The 25,423-nt window shown below is 42.8% G+C and overlaps 2 protein-coding genes and 1 long non-coding RNA gene across 7 annotated transcripts in view; 1 reads left to right on the top strand and 2 right to left on the bottom strand.

The window, feature by feature from the left end:
• Positions 1-3,343: 3,343 nt before the first annotated feature.
• On the bottom strand, positions 3,344-5,615 carry C2CD4A (C2 calcium dependent domain containing 4A). The gene has a single exon (XM_086710844.1). The coding sequence runs from the start codon at positions 5,002-5,004 to the stop codon at positions 3,943-3,945; it is 1,062 nt and encodes a 353-aa protein (XP_086566970.1). The 5' UTR covers positions 5,005-5,615; the 3' UTR covers positions 3,344-3,942.
• A 6,392-nt stretch (positions 5,616-12,007) lies between these two features.
• On the bottom strand, positions 12,008-13,776 carry LOC147580258 (uncharacterized). Its single transcript, XR_015252693.1, has 2 exons — positions 13,557-13,776; positions 12,008-13,188 (listed from the first exon to the last, which is right to left on the bottom strand). It is a non-coding gene; the product is annotated as an uncharacterized LOC147580258 (long non-coding RNA).
• A 217-nt stretch (positions 13,777-13,993) lies between these two features.
• Positions 13,994-25,423, top strand: part of VPS13C (vacuolar protein sorting 13 homolog C) — a 197,697-nt gene continuing 186,267 nt past the window's right edge. For 3 of the 5 annotated variants that reach the window (XR_015252692.1, XM_086710843.1, XM_086710842.1), the window contains exon 1: positions 13,995-14,182. Coding sequence is in view for 2 of the 5 variants with exons in the window: in XM_086710843.1 (XP_086566969.1) it covers positions 14,083-14,182 (100 nt within the window). In the remaining 3 variants the exon portion in view is untranslated. Of the gene's footprint in view, positions 14,183-25,423 lie in introns of all 5 variants that reach the window. The other 2 variants (XR_015252691.1, XR_015252690.1) reach the window with 1 other exon arrangement.

Raw genomic sequence — 25,423 nt, 5'->3', positions numbered from 1 at the left:
AAAAGGCTCAATGTCACGTCTTCATACAGGCCTTTATGAACCATTCAATCTGAGGTGTCTCTTTTTACCACAGTAGTGCTCTTTTTCATTATCACATTTTATATTCTGAAGCGCTCCTAAAATTAGTTGTTTATGGTCTGTCTCCTTCTCCAACTTTGAAAACTTAACTCCATAAGAGCAAGGACATTTTGTGTCTTATTCACAGCTATACATCTAGATTCTTGAAAAGTATTTGCCCCGTATCAGTATTCGAAATAAACCTTTTGAATGCCCCCTTTTAAAAAAAAATGTTTATTTTTGAGAGAGAGAGAGAGAGAGAGAGAGAGAGAGAGAGAGAGACAGAGTGTGAGTGGGGGAAGGGGCAGAGAGAGAGGGTGACACAGAACCTGAAGCAGGCTCCAGGCTCTGAGCTGTCTGCACAGAGCCCGATGCAGGGCTTGAACTCACAGGCTACCAAATCATGACCTGAGTGAAAATCACATGCTTAACCAACTGAGCCATCCAGGTGCTCCTTGAATGTCCTTTCATCCACCTATATATAGTTATCCTCCCCCACCTAGTTAATTAACTCTCATCACCTCACCTATGTTTCTTCTTCTTTGTGAGAACATTTAAATTCTACACTCTTTGTAAATATCAGTATACAATACAGTGTGTTACTCACTATTCTCACCATGTTATATATACATTAGATCCTCAAACCTTTTTCATCTTAGAGCTGACAATTTGTGCCCTTTTACCATATGTTATACCATATACCATATATTGTTGCTTTAATATCATAGGGATCGCATGGTACCCACTTTTTGCTCTGTCTTTCAAATCTTTACCAAATATCAAAATTAGTATTTTGACCTAAGTCCTGGGAATGAATATGGGGGAAGTTTTGTGAATTGTTGAAGTGTGTGTAAAAGAAAATTACATTTTAAAGAAATAATCATCTAGGCATGTTTGATCCATATTAAAGCTAGTGTTTTGGGTATAGAATTCATTACCTTTTTAAAACCAAGTGACCAAGCTGTTGATTTGATTTTTAAATTTGCACTTAACTAAAGCTTTTTAAACTGGCATGTTGCAGTCTGTTGTGTGGGATATTTCTTTGAATATGTTCATATATTTAAACCACAAAGAAGCAAGATTATGCTATCATTTGTGCGAAGATGTGCATACCTAAACCCAACGAGAAGCATAAAACTCTAAAAAGTTTTCTGCAACCAACATGCCATTGACGCATACTCCCAGCTTCATAATTACTGGGAAGTTTTTCTTCTGTTTTCATTTTTTTTTTTTTTTAATTTTTTTTTTCAACGTTTATTTATTTTTGGGACAGAGAGAGACAGAGCATGAACGGGGGAGGGGCAGAGAGAGAGGGAGACACAGAATCGGAAACAGGCTCCAGGCTCTGAGCCGTCAGCCCAGAGCCCGACGCGGGGCTCGCACTCACGGACCGCGAGATCGTGACCTGGCTGAAGTCGGACGCTTAACCGACTGCGCCACCCAGGCGCCCCATCTGTTTTCATTTTTAATCTGAAAATTTGGGGGGCATCTTCTACATTCAGACAGCTGTATTTAGTTATTTTGAGATATGAATCTTCACTATAATATATTAGCGCACATCTTCAAGGTCATTGGGTTCTGACATTACACTGGTCTTTAGTATGTAGTAGAGATGTTCTAATACTAAGTAGACCCATTGACAAAGTTTATGAAGGATCCACTAGAGGGCAGCAAAGTGCAAACCAAATTAAAATTTGCCAACAGAAAGGCTGATGCATAAAAAAAAAAATTGTGTTGCAAATAAGATTTCATACATGCAAAAAAATCAAATTAGTTCAGTGTTGTAAAATAATTTATATGCAAATGTGTCTCCTTCCTTGGAAGTAGTGGTCCAAAGACTCATTAGGTTGAAAAGCAAAATGAGAATAGAAGTGGTCCTAGTCCCACCTCTTGCACTAATTATGTGATTTGGGACAATCTACAGTTTGCCTTTCTGGTCCTATTCTGTAATACCTGGGTTTGCACAAAATAATTCTTAAAATTCTTTTCAACTCTAAAATCCCATGGTTTTATGGTTTATGATTATATTTTAGTCATTTAAAAGTCTTTGCTGATTAGGCTCTTAACATTGTTTGACCATCATAACTTTATATTAGTGGAGATTCTGTTTGGAAATACTCACCATTATATCATGGAAAATTTACATTCCTGAAGTATGTTGATGTTACCTTAATAAAATGACACTTCTGCCCCAAACTCTTACTTGTATATAATCTAGTGACAATAGTGATTGCAATGTTTTCTGGAATAAAGTTTTGCTATTTAAACCATCAGTGCAGTCTGAGTTTTTGTTTTTTTTTTAAGTTTGTTTATTTATTTTGAGAGAAAGAGCAGGGGAGGGGCAGAGAGAGGGGGAGAGAGAGAATCCCAAGCAGGCTCCACGCTGTCATCATGGAGCCCAACGAAACCTGAGCTGAAACCAAGGGTTGGATGATTAACCAACTGTTTCACCCAGGTGCCCTGTTTGTATTTTTAAAAAAGGCAGGGGCACCTGGGTGGCTCAGTTGGTTGAGCGTCCAACTTTGGCTCAGATCACGATCTTGCAGTTTGCGAGTTTGAGCCCCATGTGGGGCTCTGTGCTTACAGCTCAGAGCCTGGATCCTGCTTCGGATTCTATGTCTGCCTCTCTCCCTGCCCCTCCCTGCTCTTGCTCTCTCTCTCTCAAAAGTAAATAAACATTTTTTTTTTTAAGCAACAAAATAAAGTCCCACAATGATATATTTGGGTGTATGCATAAGAAAGAAAGAAATATGCTTGTTTGGCAGTGAATATGAGCAAGAGAGGAAAATCATCCTTTAATACATAACAAACCTATTATGATTATCAGAAGCCAGAGGTAGAACACTATTACAGGTAAATTCTAGACTCCCTCTCCTAGCACATTAGCTCAGCTGAAGCCAATTAGGCTAGCCGCCCCCCCCCCCGCCCCCTGCTTTTCTACTACTCTGAGGCTAGTTAGCATCTTTCTCAGACAGAGCCTTGACCATTGGCATGAGATAATAAATTACTCATTTCAACCAATTTGCTTTTCCACTAGGGGGTGAGAATGTGAAGAGACCCCAGACTCAGAATCAAAGATTTCAGATGTAAGTTGCAGCCCCACAATAGTAATGTGATGAACCCTTCAGATGCTGGTATTATTTCCAGAAAGTAATAAGTAAAACACTGATTGCCTCAGTGCAAATCCCGACTCTGCTCTATTTTTTGTGCCTCAGTATCTTCATCTGTAAAATGGGGTCAAATGTGCCTGTCTTTTAGGTTTGGTTTTAAGAATTAAACAAGTTAATACTTGCAAAACTATTATTATTTTAAGTTGGAAAATTAAAATGGCTTCATTTTTTTTCCAGTGCTTTTCCAGAAAATTGTAGCTAAAAGTATCAGGTTGGAGTTTCTATTAATAATTCACTGTTGACCTTGAGCAAGTTACTTCACCTCTCTTGGCCCCAATTTTTCACCAGGGTCTTAAACAATGCTGCAAAAGTAATACACGCTCTAAGATGGTCTCAGTGGATGTTGTGAAATAAACTTCAATATGAGGAGGTTGGAGCAAATAGACCACCAGGACACCCTCTAGTTTTAAGACTTCCTGTGATTATCTCCCAATAGGTCCGTGGGGAACATGAAATGCAATTGTGTGTCCATATAGGGAAACGCTACTGCAGAACGCCATACCATTTGCTGAAGCGAATTTTGAAGGTATTTACCCAAAATACTACATCCTTTATTATGATAACTAATCCAGCAACATATGCGCCACTATTGGACTGACCAAAGGCGTGAGTAGAAGAATAAATACACTTTCATTTTGTCCAAAGCGGCTGTCGGTGTCCGAGTTGCCAGCGGTCCGAGGGCGCCCCGAGGGGGCGGTCTGAGCCCCGGGCGCCCTCAGGGCAGCAGCAGGGAGCCCAGCAGCAGCTCGCCCTGGCCCAGCGGGCGGCCCCGCTCCAGGCCGCGACCCCGCTGCTCGGCCTTGACGCGCACGGCCAGGCGGCGCACCTGCTCCTCCGAGAGCCCGTCCAAGCACACGTCCTGGTGGAAGGCGGCCTTGCGGCTCCGCCGGACCACGGCGCTGCGCTGCGAGCGCGGCTGGCCCGGCGGCCGCAGGACGAAGCTGACGCGGCAGCCGACGGCGGGGGGCTCGGCGGCTCCCGCGGCCAGGCCCTCGGTGCCCAGCAGCCGGACGCGGAGCCGCCCGTTGGCCCGACTGTACTCGGCGGCCAGGCGCAGGGCGCACCCGGCGCGGCCCAGGGCCACGGTGCCCTCGGCCTCCAGGCGCTCGGGACGCGGGCCGGGGCAGGGCGGCTGCGGCGGGGACGCGGAGGGGGCCTGGGAAGGTGGCCCCGCGACGGCGCCGCGCTCCTCATCCTCGTCCTCGTCGCCGTCCCCGCTGGACACGGAGCGGGCGCGGACCAGGCCTCGACTCGTCCGGGCCCGCAGCGCGCGGGTCAGCAGCCGTTCGGAGGCGCGCAGGAGGCGGCGGGCGCGGGGCGGCGGGGCGGGCGCGTCCGGGGTGGGGCGGAGGCCCGCGGGGAGCGCGGGGGCGGAGGCCGGAGCCGAGTCCCGGGGCACGAGCGGGGCGGCTGCAGGGCCCCCGAGGAAGAGCGACTCCTTGCGGCGGGTGTGCGGGCTCTCGAGCAGCGCGCAGAAGCCGTAGGCGGTGAGCGCGCGGGGCAGGTGCGGCAGCGATAGGGCTGCCTGCGAGCGCGGGTCCCAGTCCGTGTGCGCCGCGCTGTAGTCTATTTCTGCTGCTTCGCTCCAGGAAACCCGAGGTGCAGCCAGGGCCGTGCAGGACGCGAGTCGTGGGGGGATGCAGAACTCGGGGATGCGGTCCGGGGTGAGCACGTTTGCACACGCGGCGGGAGTGAGGGCCGGGACTTGGTGCGCCCGACCTTGAAGAATCCCGTGCCTGCGCTCAGGACCAAAGCGGAGCCTCTCCAGGCACCACATAAGGACGCGGGTACGGGAACCGGAGCAACCTTGTGCTGGTGCTGGTCGGCTTGCACTTCGCAAGGGTACCCTAGTCAGAGGGAGCCCTGCGAGGCGCTGCAATTCCCGTGTCTTTTTTTCTACTTTAGGGGTCCTTTCTCCTGCCTCCGTGGGACAAGGCAAACTGCCAGTCAGGCTATTGCAAGCTGTGTTTCAATGACTGCAAAACAATCGTTCTTCTCTCGTCTCTAGTAGTCATGTACACTTCGGGGCTTGTTGATTTAATCTCGATCCTCCTTCGCTGGCCTAAGGCGGAGATTATCAAAATGTTGGCTTCCAACTTTGGTCGCGCTGTCGTCAATGCCAAGAGGCGCTTTGCTTGTGCAATCGCCTCCCGAATCCTTGGATTATTGCACTCTAGTCCCCAGCGAGAATTAAAACAATTATTATCCCCTCTAGGACTCACGGCTTGCGGCTAGGCGAGTTAAACAAGGATGCGTGGAACCCTCTTAGCGTAGCTGGAGTCCGGTGTCTGACGGTTGTCTGCACGGGTCTGCCAGAGGCACCGAGCCAGAGAGGAGCGCCACCACCGGTAGGTTCAAGGCGTGCAAGGCGGGATTCAGCACCGCGGTTCTAGGACAGCCAGTTTGAGCTTTTATACCCGGGGGCCCTGAGCGCTGGCCAATGGGCGGGCGCGAGAGGTCCTGCTCGGTAACCTGACGCCCCGCCTTCAGCTCTGCCAGGAGGATAGGTCGACTGCGCAAACTTCAACACTTGAGTTCCTTCCCTTCCCCGCGTCTGGTGGGGGTGTTATTCTCAGGAACCCTAAACAGGTTTCTGTTTCCTCACGTGCAGAAAGGAATGCACGTTTCCTATATAGAGAGTCATTAGGAGGATTGGCCCACATATGAATGTGAATGCACCCATCACTAAAAGAAGATAAGAGTCGTGTTTTTCTTGTTCTTACCTAATATCATCCCCATCCCCCAAAGCCAGCCTTCGGAATTTCTTACCTGCTTTCTGGGTTTCGGTCTTGATTTTAAAAGTATTTCCCCTGTTAATTATAAGCCACTCTGGGCACAGAAACCTTATGGGATGCTGAAAATAATTCCTGTCTTGATCTGGGTGAGGTTACATAGGTGTTTACGTATGTTAAAAAAAAAATCTCTTGGAATACAATTAAGCTTGCTTATAAGATTGTGTGTATCTTATACCTTAATTAAAAAAAATCACAACTCCTTAAGCCATGGGTGCTGATTTTTGCTTGGGAAAATATACTCCTACATATAATTGTGCTGTTGGAACATTCCTTTGAAGGCACCCAACCACCTCTGGCCTTTCCAGGCTGTACCCACCTGGGATACTCTTTCTTCCATTTGAAAACTGACCTATGTTCATTCTGTAAGAGAACTGCTTCCAGCTAGCTCAGATTAAAAGAGATCTGAAGCATTTTGTTCAGCATTTGAGTGTATGCTATTTCTACTTAAGACACTGCCTTGGTAGTTAAGAGCTTTTACAAATAATGTTAAATAATTAAACAAAATATTGTTCAGTGAATTGAATCCATCCAAAGGCAGTTGTAGGATGGGGCATGTGCATTTTGTTTCCAGCATATACATGCACAACACTGTGCTTGATGATTTACATATAGTCTCTAGAATTGTCACATAAACCTGTAAATTGGTGATCATTCCTAGTAACTTATCAAGTTCGCATAGTGATGGGAAATTGAGGAAATAATACACATTAGTGGGCATAAATGAGTTGCTTCGGGAATTAAATGAATGTAATAACGTAAAATATTTAGCATTGTGCCTAGAACATGGTAAGTGCTAAATGCACAGAAGTGGTGATTATTAGGGGTCCCTGGGTGGTTCAGTTGGTTGAGCAACTGACTTTGGCCAAGGTCATGAATGATCTTGTGGCTCGCGAGTTCAAGCCCTGAGTCAGGCTCTGTGCTGATAGCTCAGAGCCTGGAGCCTACTTCGGATTCTGTGTCTCCCTCTCTCTCTCTCTCTCTCTCTCTCTCTCTGCCCCTTCCCTGTTCACGCACTGTCTCTCTCTCTCTAATATAAGTAAACATTTAAAAATTTTTAAAAGAAGTGGTGATTATTAAAAATAATAAAAATAGAAGAGAGGCGGGGCGCCTGGGTGGCTCAGTCGGTTAAGTGTCTGACTTCAGCACAGGTCATAATCTTGAGGTTTGAGCTCAGCGTAAGGCTCTGTGCTGAGAGCTCAGAGCCTGGAGCCTGCTTCAAGTTCTGTGTCTCCTTCTCTGTCTGCCCATCCCCCACTTGCACTTGGTCTCTCTCTCTCTCTCTCTCTCTCTCAAAAATAGATAAACATTAAACATTTTTTTTTTTTTAAATAGAAGAGAGGTTGAGTATTATGGTTGAGAAAACTGGGTCTGAAGTCAGATCTTGTTTTGATTATAGAACGGCTCCTTATTATGTCAACTAAGCAAGTTATTTAGCCTTTCTAAGCCGGTATCAAATGTAAATAGTAGGTGGAATCTTTGAGAGGTAATGAAATTAATTACGGCATAAAAGAGACCCATGAGAGCTCCCTCACCCTTTCTGATAATAGTTTGTACCTGTAGGGTTGTCATAATATGTCATGCATAATAAGATCATGCATGGGGCGCCTGGGTGGCGCAGTCGGTTAAGCGTCCGACTTCAGCCAGGTCACGATCTCGTGGTCCGTGAGTGCGAGCCCGGCGTCAGGCTCTGGGCTGATGGCTCGGAGCCTGGAGCCTGTTTCCGATTCTCTGTCTCCCTCTCTCTCTGCCCCTCCCCCGTTCATGCTCTCTCTCTCTGTCCCAAAAATAAATAAAAAACGTTGAGAAAAAAAAATTAAAAAAAAAAAGATCATGCATACGAAGAGGTTAGCTTGCAGCCTGACCTATATGATGTCTGATTTTATATTTGTTGTTATTATAGAAGAGAACAAATGCTTGTTAGTTCATTTATTCATTCAAAGCAATATTTACTGAATGCTTCTTGGATTTCGGCCACCATACTAGGCAGGTGGATCCAGGCTGTACAAGATCACATCAGCTATAGACATCTATCAGAGGAGCAATGATGAAATATTTGAATTCTGTCTAGCTGAGGCAGGAGTGAGAAGAAACTATTCAACAGGATTTATATACTTAATCTTGGTAGCGGGGCAGTGATGGTGGGTCGCTGGCCTTGCCATGCCCTTGACTAGCTACTCTTTGTATCCTCTCAATGCCTGGCCAAAATTTTGGGGGGCTGTGCTAAATCTATGGGAGAATGATTGCTGAATTATATACTTGAGGGTCACACGCATATGTTTGGACTCAACTTTTCCCAGGAGACAAGAGGCTGTTAGCTCTGCAAGTGAGAGCCCAGAGAGTCCTTGGTTAACATGGTGAGGCTCCCAATCTGAGAAGTTAAGCAAAGCTATGTTGTAGTGGGAGAAAGGAAAAAAGCACCAGAGAATGAGAAATGATTTAGAGGCGAAGAAATACAGACTTTGGAGTAAATCTGTCCTAGGTTGAAATCTGTTATGCAACTTTTTAGCTATGGGACAGTGGGCAAATTAATTAACCTCTTTGAGTCTAAGTTGTAAAGTGAGGGTAACAATATCTACCATACAAGGCTGTCAAATGAGGGGTTTGGGTTAGCCATATTTGTTTTGTTTTCCTCTGGCTCTCAAATTTATCCAATTCACTCCAGTGCTTTCTGACAGCTAATCTTCCTAACTTTTCTGACAGTCCATGGTGTTAGGTTATTCTCTAGCTTTCTCCTCCATCTTTCCCCCGCAAATCCTTTTTGCTTCTCTCAATGAAAGGTTAGCAAATAGCATGTGGGTATGAGGCAATGTGAAGTGAGAATTTATTTTTCAGTTTTTAAGCAGGAATTGTTAATTTTTCACAAGTATTCCTAATTTTGACTTCTGTTTTTTGTTTTTGTTTTTTTAAGAGAGAGAGAGAGAGAGTTCTAGAGTGAGCCGGGGAGAGGGGAGAGGGAGAGAGAGAGAACCTTAAGTAGGCTCCATGCTCAGCATGGATCCCCACTGGGGGCTTGATCTCATGACCCTCAGATCATGACCTGAGCTGAAATCAAGAGTAAGATGCTCAACCTACTGAGCCACCCAGGCGCCCCTGAGTTTAATTTTTTTTAAGTTTACTTATTTATTTTGAGAGACAGAATGAAAGAGCACATGACAGCCAGTGGGAGACAGAGAGAGAGAGAGAGAGAGAGAGAGAGAGAGAGAGAGAGAGAGAGTATCCCAAGCAAGCTCCATGCAGTCAGCCAGGAACCCACCATGGGGCTCCATCTCACAAACCGTGAGCTGAGATCAAGAGTGGGACACTTAACCAACTGAGCCACCTAGGCACCCCACCCCTGACTTTCATTTTTTTAATTTATTTTTTTAATTAAATATAATTTATTGTCAAATTGGTTCCTATACGACACCCAGTGCTCATCCCAACAGGTGCCCTCCTCAATGCCGATCACCCACTTTCCCCTCACCCCCCATCAACCCTCAGTTTGTTCTAAGTATTTAAGAGTCTCTTATGGTTTGCCTCCCTCCCTCTCTGTAACTTTTTTTTTTCTCCTTCCCCTCCCCCATGGTCTTCTGTTAAGTTTCTCAGGATCCACATAGGAGTGAAAACATATGGTATCTGTCTTACTCTGCCTTATTTCACTTAGCATGATACCCTTCAGTTCCATCCATGTTGCTACAAAAAGGCCAGATTTCATTCTTTCCCATTGCCAAGTAGTATTCCATTGTATATATAAACCACATCATTTTTATCCATTCGTCAGTTGATATTTAGGCTCTTTCCATAATTTGGCTGTTGTTGAAAGTGCTGCTATAAACATTGGGGTACAAGTGCCCCTATGCATCAGTACTCCTGTATCCCTTGGGTAAATTCCTAGCAGTGCTATTGCTGGGTCATAGGGTAGATCTATTTTTAATTTTTTGAGAAACCTCCACACTGTTTTCCAGAGCAGCTGCACCAGTTTGCATTCCCACCAACAGTGCAAGAGGGTTCCCATTTCTCCACATCCTCGCCAGCATCTATAGTCTCCTGATTTGTTCATTTTAGCCACTCTGACTGGCGTGAGGTGGTATCTCAGTGTGGTTTTGATTTGTATTTCCCTGATGAGGAGTGACGTTGAGCATCTTATCATGTGCCTGTTGGCCATCTGGATGTCTTCCTTAGAAAAGTCTGACTTTCATTTTTAACAGAAATTACTCACCTGTCATTTTGCTCACCTGTTTTTATAGCTCAATCCCACAATGCCATTTACTTTTGCAATTGCCTTTGTTGTCTGCGTTACTCTTAAGCCAGAATGAAGGTAAGAACTATAATTACTACAGTGTTCGTTATCTTTAAACCTCTGTATCCAAATTCCTTTGGGTGGAGTGCTATACATCAGAGTGCTAATGGTGTTTCTTTACATTTGTTTTGGATTAGGACTGTAAATATCTGATTTCTTCAAGAAGTATGTATGATTTGGGACATTACTGTATGCACATAATCAAACCTTCAAAACACATTTTAAAAGGAAAATATTAAAATTTAAAGGCTTTTTATATTATATGGTAATAGCATTATTTATACTGCCAATTTTAAGCTGAATTTTCCACTCTGAGGTTTTCTATTCTTTCATTAACATTTCAAAGTAAGATCTCTAAGAATTACTACCAGCCTAGCAGTTATTTAACTATAATTATTGAAAGACAAAAGGGTGGCAATGTTCGGGGAGCTAAAGGAAATTAATACCTGCTGTGTAATTTGGGGTAAATTGTTTAATATCCCTGACTTTAATTTTCTTGTAAAATGGGGCCAAAACTACTACCTGCATTTTACTTATCTCACAGATTTTTTTTTAAGGTTACATGAAAACTTCCTTATAATTCATGATAGTTCATGAATTATCACTGATTATTAATAAAATGGAATAAGACATTTAAAAGCACACACATTCTTTCAAAAGTGTAAAGTACCATAGAAGTGCAAGGAATTATTATTATACAAGGATTAGTACTGCCCACTTCTCCCAACAGATTAAGCTTTCTGTTCCATTTGCTTGACCCCACTATTCTGCCTGTGGCATCTTCCCTGTCATCTTGCACTGTGATTCATAAATGCTTACATTGTTTGCTTCTTAACTGTTCTATGGTGCATACCTATTCCAACCGGAACATAATATTGTTTATTTGCTTTCCCCTCAGTGCATAGTTGGTGTGAGTGTACAAGGGGAGAGGGATTGTTGGAGGAAGTTGTGTGGACTAGAAATATCTTGGGGACAGATTGAGGAGGGCGTTCTGAACACTGGGAACTTATTGGGTATTTTTGAGCAGGTTACTAACTTGAGTTCACCTGTGCTTTGGGAAACTCGCTCTGGTGGCAGTGTGTAGATGGAGAGGGGGGAAAAAACGGAGGCCAGTTAGGAGGTGATTGCGTGCTCCAGGTGAGATTGAAGAATTTAGGAAATGTGGCAAAGGCAGAATAGAGCGGTTTGGCTTTTAATTGGTTGCAGATGGTGAAGGAAAGAAGTGCAAAGTGCCTCCTAGGTATTTGGTCAGAGTGACTGAGCAAGGAGAACTAAATGGTTAAGGATTAATTTTCTGTGTGTAGGAGTGGAGAATGGAAGTGGGTACTGATAGTACTGGTTAGTATTGGTTCTTCCTTTTACATCCATTTTACATAATACTAATTGTAGTCATTTTGATTTTGATATTCTTCTCCAATGGATTTTGATTTTAATAAGTGATTTTTCTTTTTGATCCTGTCTTAGTCCATTCAGGCTGCTATAATAAAATACCATATAGACTGTGTGGTTTAAAGACAATGCAAATTTATTTCTCACAGTTCTGAAGAATGGAAGTCTAAGATCAAGGTGCCAGGAGATTAAAACTCTGGTGTGGACCACTTCCTGGTTTATAGGCGGCCATCTTTTTGCTGTGTCTTCACATGGCAGAAGGGGTGTGGGAGCTCTCTAGTGTCTTTTTTTGGGGGGGGTCTTTTTTTATTTTGAGAGAGAGAGAGAGAGAGGGAGAGAGAGAAGATGGGGGAGGGACAGAGAGAGAGAGAGAGAGGGAGGGAAAGAATCCCAAGCAGGCTCCTATCAGCACAGAGCCCAAAGCAGGGTTCAAACCCACGAACCATGAGATCATGACCTGGGTCGAAATCAAGACTCAGACGCTTAATCGACTGAACCACCCCTAGGTGCCCCATGTGGCTGGGTGGGGGCTGTGTCTTTTTTATAAGGGTACTAATTCCACTCATGAGGAGTCTTCTTAATTACATAATGACCTAATCACCACCCTAAGGCCCCACCTCTCAATACCATCACATTGGGGGTTAGGATTTCAACATGAATTTAGAGTGGGGACACAAGTATTCAGTTGACAGTTGTTTAGGAACAATTCATACACAGTTTTTCAAACATTATGCATAGCAAAACAGTTAATAAATGCTTGTGACTACAAATCATCTTAGCATTTCTTAGGTTTATTTCTGTTCACTGTATCTCAACAGCTTTTTGAAATATATTTTAGAAAATGCCCAGGTTCCTAAAAAGAACTGGTTTGTCAATGGGTGGTTAAATTTTATTTAAAAGAATTTTTTTTAACGGTTACTTATTTTTGAGAAGGGAGACACAGAGCATGAGCGGGGTCGGAGAGAGAAAGAGGGAGACACAGAATATGAAACAGGCTCCAGGCTCTGAGCTGTCAGCACACAGCCGGACGTGGAGCTCGAGATCCTGTCCTGAGCCAAAGTCGGACGCTTGACGGATTGAGCCACCCAGGCGCCCCAAATTTTATTAAGGTACAGAGTTCTTGCATTATAAAAGCCCCACTTTCCATGTCTTTGCCACACTAGAAACAGTTCAATGGTAGTATGGAGAAAATGACATACTAACCCATAGCTAACCCATACTTACTGAAAACGAGAAAGATAAGAACAAAATGCATGTTCGGTAGCCATTTTATCTTTCATCCTACGATGGCGTTCTGTTCACCCTCCTTCCACTTTTAAATAATTAAAAATTTCCACGGGCCTGGGTGGCTCAGTCGGTTGAGCTTCCACCTTCTGCTCAGGTCATGATGTCCTTGTTGGTGAGTTTAAGCCCCGCATAGGGCTGTCTGCCGTCAGCGTAGAGCCCCCTTCGGATCCTGTTTCCCTTTCTCTTCTGCCCTATTCCCGGCTCACACACACTCTTTCAAAAAAAAAAAAAAAAAAAAAAAAAAAATTAAAAAGTTTTTTTTTAATGTTCATTTTATTTTTGAGAGAGAGACAGAACGTGAGCAGGGGAGGGACAGAGAGAGAGAGAGGGAGACACAGAATCCGAAGCAGGCTCCAGGCTCCCCACTGTCAGCACAGAGCCCGATGCGGGGCCCAAACTCCAAGCAAAACTTTGAGATCCAGACCGAAGCGGAAGTCGGAGGCCTAACCGACCGAGCCACCCAGGCGCCCCAATAAAAAAAAAATATTTAAAAGTTTCAAGAAGCAAAAAGAAACGCAGATGTTGCCCCAGGTGGGGTTAATGTAGCAGGACAAGGGTGCAGGGTCTCCTTTTCCCCACCTGACCCACAGGTGAACATGTGGTTACATAGGAGGCGCTCAGGGTGGATACGGGGCCTGAGAGGGTCGGTTCGGCTGGAGGCGAGGCGCTGGGGAGCTGCTTTCGCCCAGGACGGCGAGCTCTGCGGACCTGAGGTCCACGGGAGGCGACGGCAGGCCAACAGCGGCCACAAAGATGTCGCTGTGCTCAGTAACTCCTGCCCTTCGTTTTCGCTATCATCTTCCTCCTCTGGGGCCTCCGGCACGGCAGCAGAGGCAGGCCCAAAGGCGGCCTCCCCGTCTCTCCTCCGCCCTCCCTCGGGTGGCCGGGGCCGCGGCTGCCGAGAAGCAGCCCGCTTGCTGCAGGGCTCCCGCATCCTTCGGGTCCAGGCGGCAGCGGCGGCGGCGCGCATGCGCACAACCCGGGTCACGCGCGCGGCGCGGGGGCGGGCCGGCGCCCGCGGGGCTTTCGTTCGCGGCGCGGGTCGCCGCCCTCAGCTGCGCCGGGCGGTTCCGGCTCCTCCCTCTCCCGGTGCCTCGGTCGCACGATGGTGCTGGAGTCGGTGGTCGCGGACCTGCTAAACCGCTTCTTGGGGGACTATGTGGAGAACCTGAACAAGTCCCAGCTGAAGCTGGGGATCTGGGGCGGTAAGCGAGAGGGCGTGCATGGCAGGCTGCCCGCGCTGGCGGAGGGGCCTACGCCGCGGGCTCTTCCCGCCCGGCTCCAGCCCGGGCCGGGCTCCGTTCGCCGCCCGAGACTCCGCCTCCGGGGAGGGCGCTCGGCGGGGCCCCCCTCCCCGGACGGCAGGTGCGGGGTGCCGGGAGGCCTGTGCCACCGCCACGGGGGCCAGGGTACCCGCCTGGGGTGGGGAGATGCGGCAGGGTCGCGCTCGCGCTGCCCGCGTTCCCAGCTTTCGCGTCCCCGAGGCGGTCCCCCTGCCCTGTCCCGCCTTCTGCCCACCTCGCAGGGTCCTCTCGCTGCCTTCCTTGAGAAACCTTTCTGCTCCCGCACTCTGTGCAGTGGCGACTGCTGCGTGGTTACACACGCTCTAATAAAGTGGCACCAAGGAAGAAGTAAAAGGAAATTGCGTTTCACAGTTGCCTTCTCTTGGCAGTTGTTGATGAGCAGGAACTGGGTTTCTTCTCTTTAGGTTTGCAGGATTTGGGAGGGGGTCCATCGGCCCCGGAACATCCTTAGGAAAGGCCTGTTCGTATGGGCTTCTTACTATTAATACTTTCAGCTTTTGAGAAAACGACTTCTTCCCTTAATATTTACTTCACCTCAGTAAGATGACTTTCAGTTTTATTTTGGACGACGGAAAAAAATAATTCAGGCGACATCTGGCATCATCATTAATTAGGTGCATGCCCCAAAATGTACCCCGGCGTTTCTCTCCTCAACCTTGAGTGCGTAGAAGTAGACAGTAAGTAGTATGCTTGCATACTCTTCGGAGAGATTAGTCATTTGCAATGATTATGCATATTAAGCTTTGGGGCTCTTGGGAATACTTTTCACTCTACAAAAGACTTTTGAGAATTTTGTCAGCTTGGGAAGGAAATCCAAAGAACCACTCAAATGGATGGAACTGCCTTTTCATTCAGTCAACCTAAAGTGAAAGACCCACGCTGTCGGATGGAGTAACCACTAGCCGCTCTGGCTGTTAGGCCCTTGAAGTGTAGTTACTGCCAACTGAGACTTGCTGTAAATACAACATGGAGTTTTGAAAATACTCAGTAGGAGAAAGAGTGTAATACCTCAATCTTTTATGTTGATTATACGTTGAAATAATATTTGATTATATTGGCTTAAATACATTATCAAAGTTCATTTCCCCCTTTTTCCTTTTTTAAAATAAAATTAAAAAAAATTTAAATTATTATTTTTTGATGTTTAATTTTGGAAGCAAGGGACAGAGTAAGTGGGGGAGGAGCAGAGAGAGGGGGAGACACAGAATCTGAAACAGGTTTCAGGCTTTGAGCTGTCAGCACAGAACCCCACGCAGGGCTCCAACTCGTGAACCCCAAGATCATGACTTGAGCATAAGTCAGATGCTTATCTGACTGATCCACCCAGGTGCCCTACCCCCAAATGTTTTAATGTTTTGGCGTTTTTCAGAGAGAGTGAGAGCACGCAAGCAGGGGAGGGCCAGAGAGAAGGGGACAGAGAGTCTGAAGCAGGGTCTTTGTGGACAGCAAGGAGCCTGATGCCTGATGTGGGGCTCGAACTCAAAAACCCTAAAACCATGCATGACCTGAGCTGAAGTCAGATGCTCAAGCAACTAAGCCACCCAGGTGTCCCCTCTTTTAAAAAAAAAAAAAAAAAAAAAAAAAAAACTTGTTTCCTAAAACATATAATTATGTATGTGAACCATATATTTATATTGGGCAGTGTTACAGAACCATGAGTGCTGCCCTAGGTTGTGGAGGAGCCTCCTTTGAATAGGTTGCTGATCATTTGACTGGTTCAGTTGTGGTTTGCCCAACACTACCCCCTTTGTTTACATGCCCTCCTGCAACATTAATATAATGCAAGAGAAGGAGAGAAAGAGACATGTAAGGAATTAAATATCCAGTGCCTTCTGCAGGAATCAACGCTTTCTTCATACTGTCAAATGCAAATTATTGCTTCTAGTCTAAACTTTATTTAGGAATTTAGGATTTAGGAAAGCATTTAGAAACCTGGATTCTAGGGTGTTGTGTTGGACAAGCCACTAACCTTACTCGGCCTCATCTTAATTTAAACTTAAAAATTTTTTTTTAATGTTTGTTTTTGAGGGGGGGAAGGGGCAGAGAGGGAAGGAGACACAGAATCCAAAGTAGGCTCTAGGCTCTGAACACAGAGCCTGACGCGGGGCTTGAACTCATGAGCTGTGAGATAATGACCTGAGCCAAATTCGGACATTTAACTGACTGAGCCACCCAGGCGCCCCTTTATTTTAAGTTTAAAAGAAAAAAATAATGACACCAGATAATGTAATAGTCCTTTGCGGTCACTACTCAGAATCATCTACCAGTATGTAACATTGTGTCCTATTTACCTCAGATTATTTTTAAAGAAATAAAGTTTATAGATGAATGAAAGATTTCTTCGCTACCAAATCTTACTTTTCTTTTACTTAAAAATTGGAAGTTGGGATAGGTAACATCTAAGGGGCCTTCCAGTGCCAATACTCTGTGATTCTAGTTGCACGTGTTTTTACTATGAAATTGTGATGTAGGCTGGCTGGGGATTTTGAACTTTTCACATCTGAAATTAAAATGCCACAATATTATGTCATTTACTCCTTTTTTTAAAGTTTATTTATTTTGAGAGAGAGAGAGAGCGAGAGTGAGTGGGATGGGGTGGAGGTGGGGGTGGGGAGAGAATCCCAAAGAGGCTCCGCGGGGTCCACGCAGAGCCGGATGTGGGACTCAGACTCAAAAACTGTGAGATCATGACCTGAGCCAATAACAAGAGTCAGACGCTTAACCGACTGAGCCACCCAGGCGCCCCTATTCCTCTCTTTTTTGATGGAATGTAGAAAAACAAATTTTTTTTCTGAGATCTCATTTTGTTTCTTTTAGATGAGGTATGCTGTCAGTGGCCAATATCCTTTTTATAATAGGCCTGAGAAAATAAACTGTATCCACTTGAAGTCCACTTAGTAATTCCCTTAGCCTTATCAACCCACATCTCTGCTTCTATAAAATTTTGCCACCTTTTATTTCTGTGGTTTATAAAGGAAGCTTTTACGGTTATTATTCAATATATTTTTTATAACACTAATTGTCCTCTTAAAGGCAAAATATATGTTGAGTATTTCTATCCTCTGAAAATATTCCTAAAGAAATAATTAATTTTTTAAATTAATATTTTAATTTAATTTAACTTTTTGTGGTAAACAGGTTGGTATATTAATGAAATAAGCTGATATTTATGACAGCCATGATACTGACAAGTTTTATAAAGAATTGAAAATTGTATATAATCTTATTTGGAGACTGCTTTATAAATAAGGTTTATGTGTCATAGAGTTTGGCTGTTTGCATTTTTTTTTTTATTGTTATATTTTCACATTCTGAGAAAAGAATTCAACCTGTAAAAATTTCACAGGGCTGATATTAATTTTCTTTAGACATAAATGGGAAACTAAATTGATACTTCTTAACTGGAGTATTTGACCAGGCGAAAGCAGTGAGTTTTCAGCTGGAAATGAGTTTGCCCTGAAGGAATATTTGGCAATGTCTGAGACATTTTTGATTGTTACACTGAGGGCTGGAGGTATGCTACTGAGATCTAGTGGGTAGACTGCAGGCATACCGCTACGTTATACAATGCACAGGACAGCTCCCCACAACCAAGAATGATCCAGCCCAAAATGTTTTTTGAGTAACTGGTCTAAGGACAATATTGAAATTACCTTCTGCATTTTTAAAGAGAACTTCTGGGTGATGAACAAGTTGTAGTAAGAAGTGAAAAAGTACTTAGAGGATGTATATGCCTCATAAAATTTGTAACTTAAGACAGAAACAGAGGTCTTAAGTGATTGAGAGGTATCATGTTGGTAAAAATGAAAAATCTTTCCATGATACCGGGAAGTAGTTTTAAAAATTAAAATATTGTATAAACAATTTGCAAAGGATTGTAGCATGCATATATTCGTACATGCATAGACACAGTGAAATACACAATAAATAAAATGTTGTAGAGTAAGAAGGATGGGGAAATTTTATTTGAAAGTCTAGAATCGGGAAGTTTATTGTGGATATTGTCTTTAAATTAGAGTCGACTGCCTCCCCTTCCCCCTGCCAAAACTTTTTTTTTCCTGTTTTTATTAAAAGCTTTTTTTTCGGGGTGCCTGGGTGGCGCAGTCGGTTAAGCGTCCGACTTCAGCCAGGTCACGATCTCGCGGTCCGTGGGTTCGAGCCCCGCGTCAGGCTCTGGGCTGATGGCTCAGAGCCTGGAGCCTGTTTCCGATTCTGTGTCTCCCTCTCTCTCTGCCCCTCCCCGGCTCATGCTCTGTCTCTCTCTGTCCCCAAAATAAATAAACGTTGAAAAAAAATTTTTTTTAAAAAAAGCTTTTTTTTCTTATTCTTTTCCTCTTATTTTTTCTAATGCCAAGAAATTCCTATGTTTTTAAATAGGGATTTAAGGAGAATGATCTTTAAAAATTCTTGCTGTTACAGGAAAATTAGGCCCTGCTTATTTACTAGTTGTGGGATCCATGGGCAAAACGTTTTAATTCTTTAAGCCTCAGTTTCCTTATCTGCAAAATGGGGTAAATAACACTATGTGATGTAAATGATGTGAAAACCGTTTGTAATTCTAATTGTTAAAATGTTAATATTGATAGTGATAAACCTAGCTGAGTTATGGAAAATAGCCTGCTTTGTTTTATTTTCATGAGTATGTTTCCTCTAGGCTTCAGACTTCAGGGTTTTCATAATCTGTGTGATTATGTGTGACAGTAGTATGACAGTAGTGTGACGATTTGGTATAGAGGTAGCACAACACATGTAAACATTTCTTATTTTCCAAACTTCTTAAAAGAATAAAAAATCCATTTGCACTTGAAGTTACACTTCAATACTAATATTATCTGCCAGGTGGTTTGTAAGTCAGGTTTTCAAAGGTTCAGAAAAGTGTGTGGTGGGCATGTTGCTGCCTATGCAAATAGTGAAGGTTTGTCTGGGTTTTTGTTCTCCACGATCTGGTACCTGAAGATAAATTGCACAGCCCTTAGCTATTTGAGCTGTGTCCAGGATATAATTGTTTTAAGAGTAACATGTATTTGAAAAGGTATGTTGAAATACCTTATCTTTTGCAGCTTGCTTTAAGGAGTATTGTTGCAGTGTAGAACCTTTGTTAATTTGATTTTTCAAAGCTGATTTACTGTGGAAAGTCAGCAGGAAAATCCTTCATTCAGAATTCTCACTCCCATTTGACATGCAGAGTATATATAGAGGCTATGATGTGTTGGATGCAAGGGGTGGCTATGGTGATCAGAGGAAGAAGCCAGGTGGAGTGCCCACAGTTTGTAGTTCTGCAAACCAGGCTGAGTCTGTGCTGATTACCGTACTGTCCTTCACCTCATGCCTGACACTTTTCCATCAGCTGCCAGATACTGTTGGAGCAGAGCAGCACAAGGAAGAAGGAAACCTGGGGATATAATTCCATCTGTGATGCTGCCTAGTTGTGTGGCTTTTGGCAAGTCACTAACCAGTGGCCACTATTTTCTTACCTGCAAATGAGAGGGTTAGACAAGGTCATCCCTTCTGTCTTTCAACTTTTGTGATTTGAACAAAGCCAGAGCTGAGAGATCTCCTTCATTAGATAATGAATATCTTAATCACGGTATCTTTCCTCTTTGTTTTTCACTCAAAATAGTGAGCAAAGAGTCACAGTCACAAAATGTGACAAGATAAATGAAGTTCCAGCCTCATGCTGATATTTGCAAATCCAAATCTATCTAGTATGTTACATTGTCTTGACAGGTAGCTGTAGAATGCAAGAAATCGAACGTCTCTTTGGTTCTTTTGTACCTTGATAAAACGTAACAGTATCTAGATATTTCTAAACTTGTAGAGGAGTTTTTTTTTAGCCCTTTCTTCCCAGCCAGCACTTGGTACAGTGAAGGCCATTTCTCAGTAGCCTGTCCTATAGCATATAAAATAACACATAGTTGAATTATAATATATTTACCCTCAGTTATTATCAATTAAAGCAATGCTTAAAACACTTAAGTTGAAAATAACCTTACCACACATTTAAATAACATCATAAATTAAAAATACACGCCTTTACCAGAAATAAAACAGGAAGTTAGTACTTTGGCAACCGTTCTGCTAGGAAGGTCTGCCTTCCTGAAAGGGAGAAAGTTTAGCCTTAATCTGGCAGCTTTCTGCCTTTCGTTGCCAAGACTTTCTGTTTTAATAGGGAAATGGAAAGAAGAAGAGTTAACTTTTTCCTTTTCCCCTCTCTCTCAAGACAAAGTCTCTGTGAACGATTAAAAGGAATCTGCTGGGGCACCTGGCTGGCTCAGTCAGAATGGCATGTGACTCTTGGTCTCGGGGTTGTGAGTTCAAGTGCCCACATGGGGTGTAGAGATTACATAAATAAATAAAACTGAAAAAAAAAAGTCTGCATTAACTAAGTTAATGTGGGTTGAATCGAAAGATTCAATTGGAATGAATTGCTACCATAGTTTCTTCAGTATTCTTTACTGAAACAATGGTTATTAAAATAATTTGTTTCATGCTTGAAAGATTGTTCAGTCATTTAGTTTAGCTCACTTTCTTGGAGAATGAAAGTGTCTGAATATTTTGATATACTATCAAATAAATAGTGAGTCTGTGATAGGTACATAAAGGAAATAAAAACCAAATATATAGCACTGCATATTCTTTTTTCATTATTTTACAGTATGCAAAGATAGTTTCATGGAGTAAGGCATGGCATTTTTGTTTGTTGGGGTTTTTTGTTTTTTTTTTTTTTAATTTTTTTTTCAACGTTTTTATTTATTTATGGGACAGACAGAGACAGAGCATGAACGGGGGAGGGGCAGAGAGAGAGGGAGACACAGAATCAGAAACAGGCTCCGAGCCATCAGCCCAGAGCCTGACGCGGGGCTCGAACTCACGGACCGTGAGATCGTGACCTGGCTGAAGTCGGACGCTTAACCGACTGCCCCACCCAGGCGCCCCTTGTTTGTTTTTAATAACAGTTTGATTTAATATCTGTGTTTTATATTAAGAACATCGACCAGGGAGTCAGGAGACATAGGTTCTATTCTTAGCACTGCTACACATTAACTGTATAATCTTAGATACATTACCTAATCTCCTTAGCCTTCAGTTTTTTCATGTAAAGTGAGAGGGAATTAGGTTTAAAGATTTTTATGGTTCTGAATAGTTATTCCTTATGAATTTCTGTCTTTTGTTTTTGCAAACACAGCTTTTTAAAAAGTTCTAAAATAACCATTTTGCAATGCCGTCTTCTGACTCTGTCCTTCCTTTGTGGTTATGTCCTCATTAGTTGTCCGATTTTATTTTCCCTTTTTGGTTTTGGATTTTTCATACTCTTAAAATGCAGAGACCAAAAATGGATCCACCATCTATACAGGCATCTCAGTGTTTGTGTAAGCACAAGAGAGATAGAATTATCTTCTGAATTAAAATTGCCCATTCTCTTCTGCTCTTTGAAAGATAGTGTGATGTTCTGAGCAAAACATTGGGCATCAGAAAGTTTGAGCCCTGGCTCTATCATTTATTAGGTTGACATAGTATCCTTATGCCAGCCATTTAACCTTCCTAAGCCTCAGTTTTCTTTTGTTTGATGTCTGTGTCCTGTCTCCTTCATTGGGAGACTGTGAGGATCAAGAAATGTTATAGATCAGAGAGTGTTTTCTAAAGTAAAACGATTTTATGTTCTTGTTGTAGTTGTCCTACCCCAGCATAATATGCATTCTAAATGAATCAGGTCAATGTTCATTGTGCACTTACTGTGGGGAGAACCAGTAAGGAATTTATAAGCAGGTTGGGGAAATATTTATATAGTTAAGTGCCACATAAGAAAGCTACAGCTAAACTTCTGTGAAAGTTCAGATGAATTATTTCTGCCTAGAGGTATTTAATATCAGTACTGTATTTCTTCATTTATTTTGTAGGCTTTATGCATTGAGTAAGCCATTCCTCGACTTAGGTTTGTTCCATATTATGCCAGTACCATTTCATTAAAAAAAATTTTTTTAATGTTTATTTATTTTTGATAGAGTGTGCAAGTGAGCGAGGGAGGGGCAGAGAGAGAGGGAGACACAGAATCTGAAGCAGGCTCCAGGCTCTGAGCTGTCAGCACAGAGCCCAATGCGGGGCTCGAACTTACAAAGTGCGAGATCATGACCTGAGCCGAAGTCAGACACTTAATCGACTGAACCACCCATGTTCCACCCCCATTTCATTTTTATTCATAAATATACTAATTTGGTTGTTTTCTATAATTTAGCTACCATTTCTATTTCTGTTTTATTTTCTTGTGATGACTCCACCTTTGATTACCTTGGTGTCATTTGCTAATTTAATAGATTCACTGTCATTTTCATCTTCTGGTTCTTTAGTAAGGATTATTAGATAGATTCTGGTCCAGGATTTACCCTTTAACGTACTTCTGAAAATACACTTAGGGATTAACTTTGAAATTTTATGTGTGACTCCCCAGCTGTGTATGCTCATCTAAAATGTGATGGTTTATTGATGAGAATCACATAGGATGAGAATGAGAAGCCTTCTCTTCTGACGCAGACTACATTTCCTGCTTACTGTCATCCTTTAGGCCTGTCAGTCCATCGTAAAAGGAAATCACTTCATAGAACTTCCTTACTTGTCTGTCACTGTGGTCTTTTTGGAACTTCATGGGATTAGAGACACCTGATTGTGGGATTGGCTTTAGTGCCTTCCTTTCTGGCGGTGTTGTTTATCTGTCCCTCCTCCAATTATTATTCATTCTTTTTCTCTTTTTTTGTTTATTTTAAAGATTTGACACAGGGGCGCCTGGGTGGCTCAGTTGGTTAAGCACCTGACTTCAGCTCAGGTCATGATCTCACGGCTCATGAGTTCGAGCCCTGCATTGGGCTTTGTGCTGACAGTTCAGAGCCTGGAGCCTGCTTCAGATTCTGTGTCTCCTTCTCTCTCTGCCTCTCCCCCATTCATGCTCTGTCTCTCTCTCTCTCAAAAATAAATAAACATTAAAAAATAATTTAAGGTTTTGGCACAGATACGGCCTGTGTTTCAGCCCTTGATCTGGCTATAGCAGTAAAATTATTTGCATGTAGATGGAATTATTATGTTATCTTGAAGTAGAGACAAGAAATTAAATCTTTTTCCTCAGTATTCAGTCAAATATAAAATGGTTGATATGTAGGAAGGGCTTTGATCTTAGTCTTCTAAATTATTTTTTATGTAAATGGGATTTCTGGCATTCTGAGAATATAGACTATTAAACTGATACATACATATATTTAGTGGAAGAGTACATATTAGCACAGTGCCTTACCTAGATAAAACACTCATCCACTGGTTGAATGAATGAATGCACTTATGACCTGGTGTTTATCTGCAATATGCTGCTGTTCTTCCCATTTTCTTTGTACTAGGACCAGTGGCTCCCCCTTCAGTGCAACTAATTTATTGAATGTGTCATTCTTATTTCATTGTTATATTTACTGTTAGATAGCATTCACATTTTTCAGAGAGGAAGTATGCATTTGTTTGCTAGACTCTACATAGCGGAAATAGATTTAAAAAGTTTTTTTTTTTTAAACATTTATTCATTTTTGAGAGCGACAGAGCTGGAGCAGGGGTGGGGCAGAGAGGGAGACACAGAATCTGAAACAGGCTCCAGGCTCTGAGCTGTCAACACAGAGCCCCATGTGGGGCTCAAACCCACACACCGTGAGATCATGACCTGAGCCAAAGTCCAATGCCCAACCGACTGAGCCACCCAGCTGCCTCTAGAAATTGATTTAAAAAAAAAAAAAAAAAAAACATGTCTTGTAAGTAAGGTAGATATTAGATGTAGGAGGAATGTGCATAAAATATACTGTGTTCCTGTTGACCTTAGAACTTACAAGGGCACCTGGCTGGCTCAGTCGGTAGAACATATAACTATTTATTTTTTAAATGTGTATTTATTTTCTGAGAGAGAGAGAGAGAGAGAAAGAGAGAGGGAAACAGACACAGAATCTGAAGCAGGCTTCAGGCTCTGAACTGTCATGACAGAGTTCAGCACAGAGCCTGATGCTGGGCTCCAACTCAAGACCGGGCCAAAGTCAGACGTTTAACCAACTGAGCCACCCAGGCCCCCTAGAGCATGCGACTCTTGATCTCAGGGTTGGGAGTTCAAGCCCCACATTGGGTGTAGAGATTACTTAAAAAAAAAAAAACAATAAATAAAAAGAATTTACCTTTGTTTTGTTTTTCATTTTTTATTCTAGTTTGTACAATTTTAACATAAAATTGTTATCTGATTATTATAAAAATATCACTATTATCTCTTTTTGTCAGACTTTCTAAATATACTTGTCTAAGTCTGTTAGCCATATTGGTAGTTTTCAGTATTTCACATTTAAATATCATCTCTTCTTTAAAGAACCAAAGTGCCACTGTAATAGAAACAGCACACTTTTTAAAAGTGCATTTATATTTTTACATTCATCAAGTTAGCGTCTTTAATAATTGTTAAAGAAATACTTTATATCTAATGCAGATTATTTCTGAGCGCTTCTGGTGACACTTGACCCACTAGTGAGAGTCACTGGGTAGAGCAATCCAGATTCATAAGCAAGTTTGCAGGTCTCTCTGTGGTCCTTAGATCTTGTTAAACTAGTTTGGATTGCTTCAAATATGTAGTAGCATCTGTGCAGTTCACTTCTTTTGGCTTGAATAGAGTTCCCAGTTGTAATTATTTATAATTCATCATCTGACAGAATTAAATCCAAGGATATGTTTCTACTCTATGTAATTTTTGTACATATAATACTTCTTTTTTGTTTGTTTATTATTTTTGAGAGAGAGAGAGAGACAGCATGAGCAGAGGAGGGGCAGAGAGGGAGAGAGAGAGAGAGAGAGAGAGAGAGAGAGAGAGAGAGAGAGAAACAGAATCTGAAGCAGGCTCCAGGCTCTGAGCTGTCAGCACAGAGCCTGATGCGGGACTCAAACTCACAAACTATGAGATCATGCCCTGAGGTAGGATGCCTAACAGACTGAGCCACCCAGGTGCCCCACATACAACTTCTTAAGGATTTTTTTTTTTTCCAATTCTAGAACCACATGTCACTTTTCCACGGCTACTTTATTATCCCTGCAATTGGTCTGTGATGTCCTCTTGTCGTTTCTACCTATAAAATAACTTCTTAT

This window comes from Puma concolor, chromosome B3 (genome assembly GCF_028749965.1).
Source record: "Puma concolor isolate L17-30 chromosome B3, mPumCon1.1.hap2, whole genome shotgun sequence".
NCBI classification, from domain to species: domain Eukaryota; kingdom Metazoa; phylum Chordata; class Mammalia; order Carnivora; family Felidae; genus Puma; species Puma concolor.
Note: the sequence above shows the minus strand (reverse complement) of the source record. Positions and strands in the feature narration are given on the sequence as shown.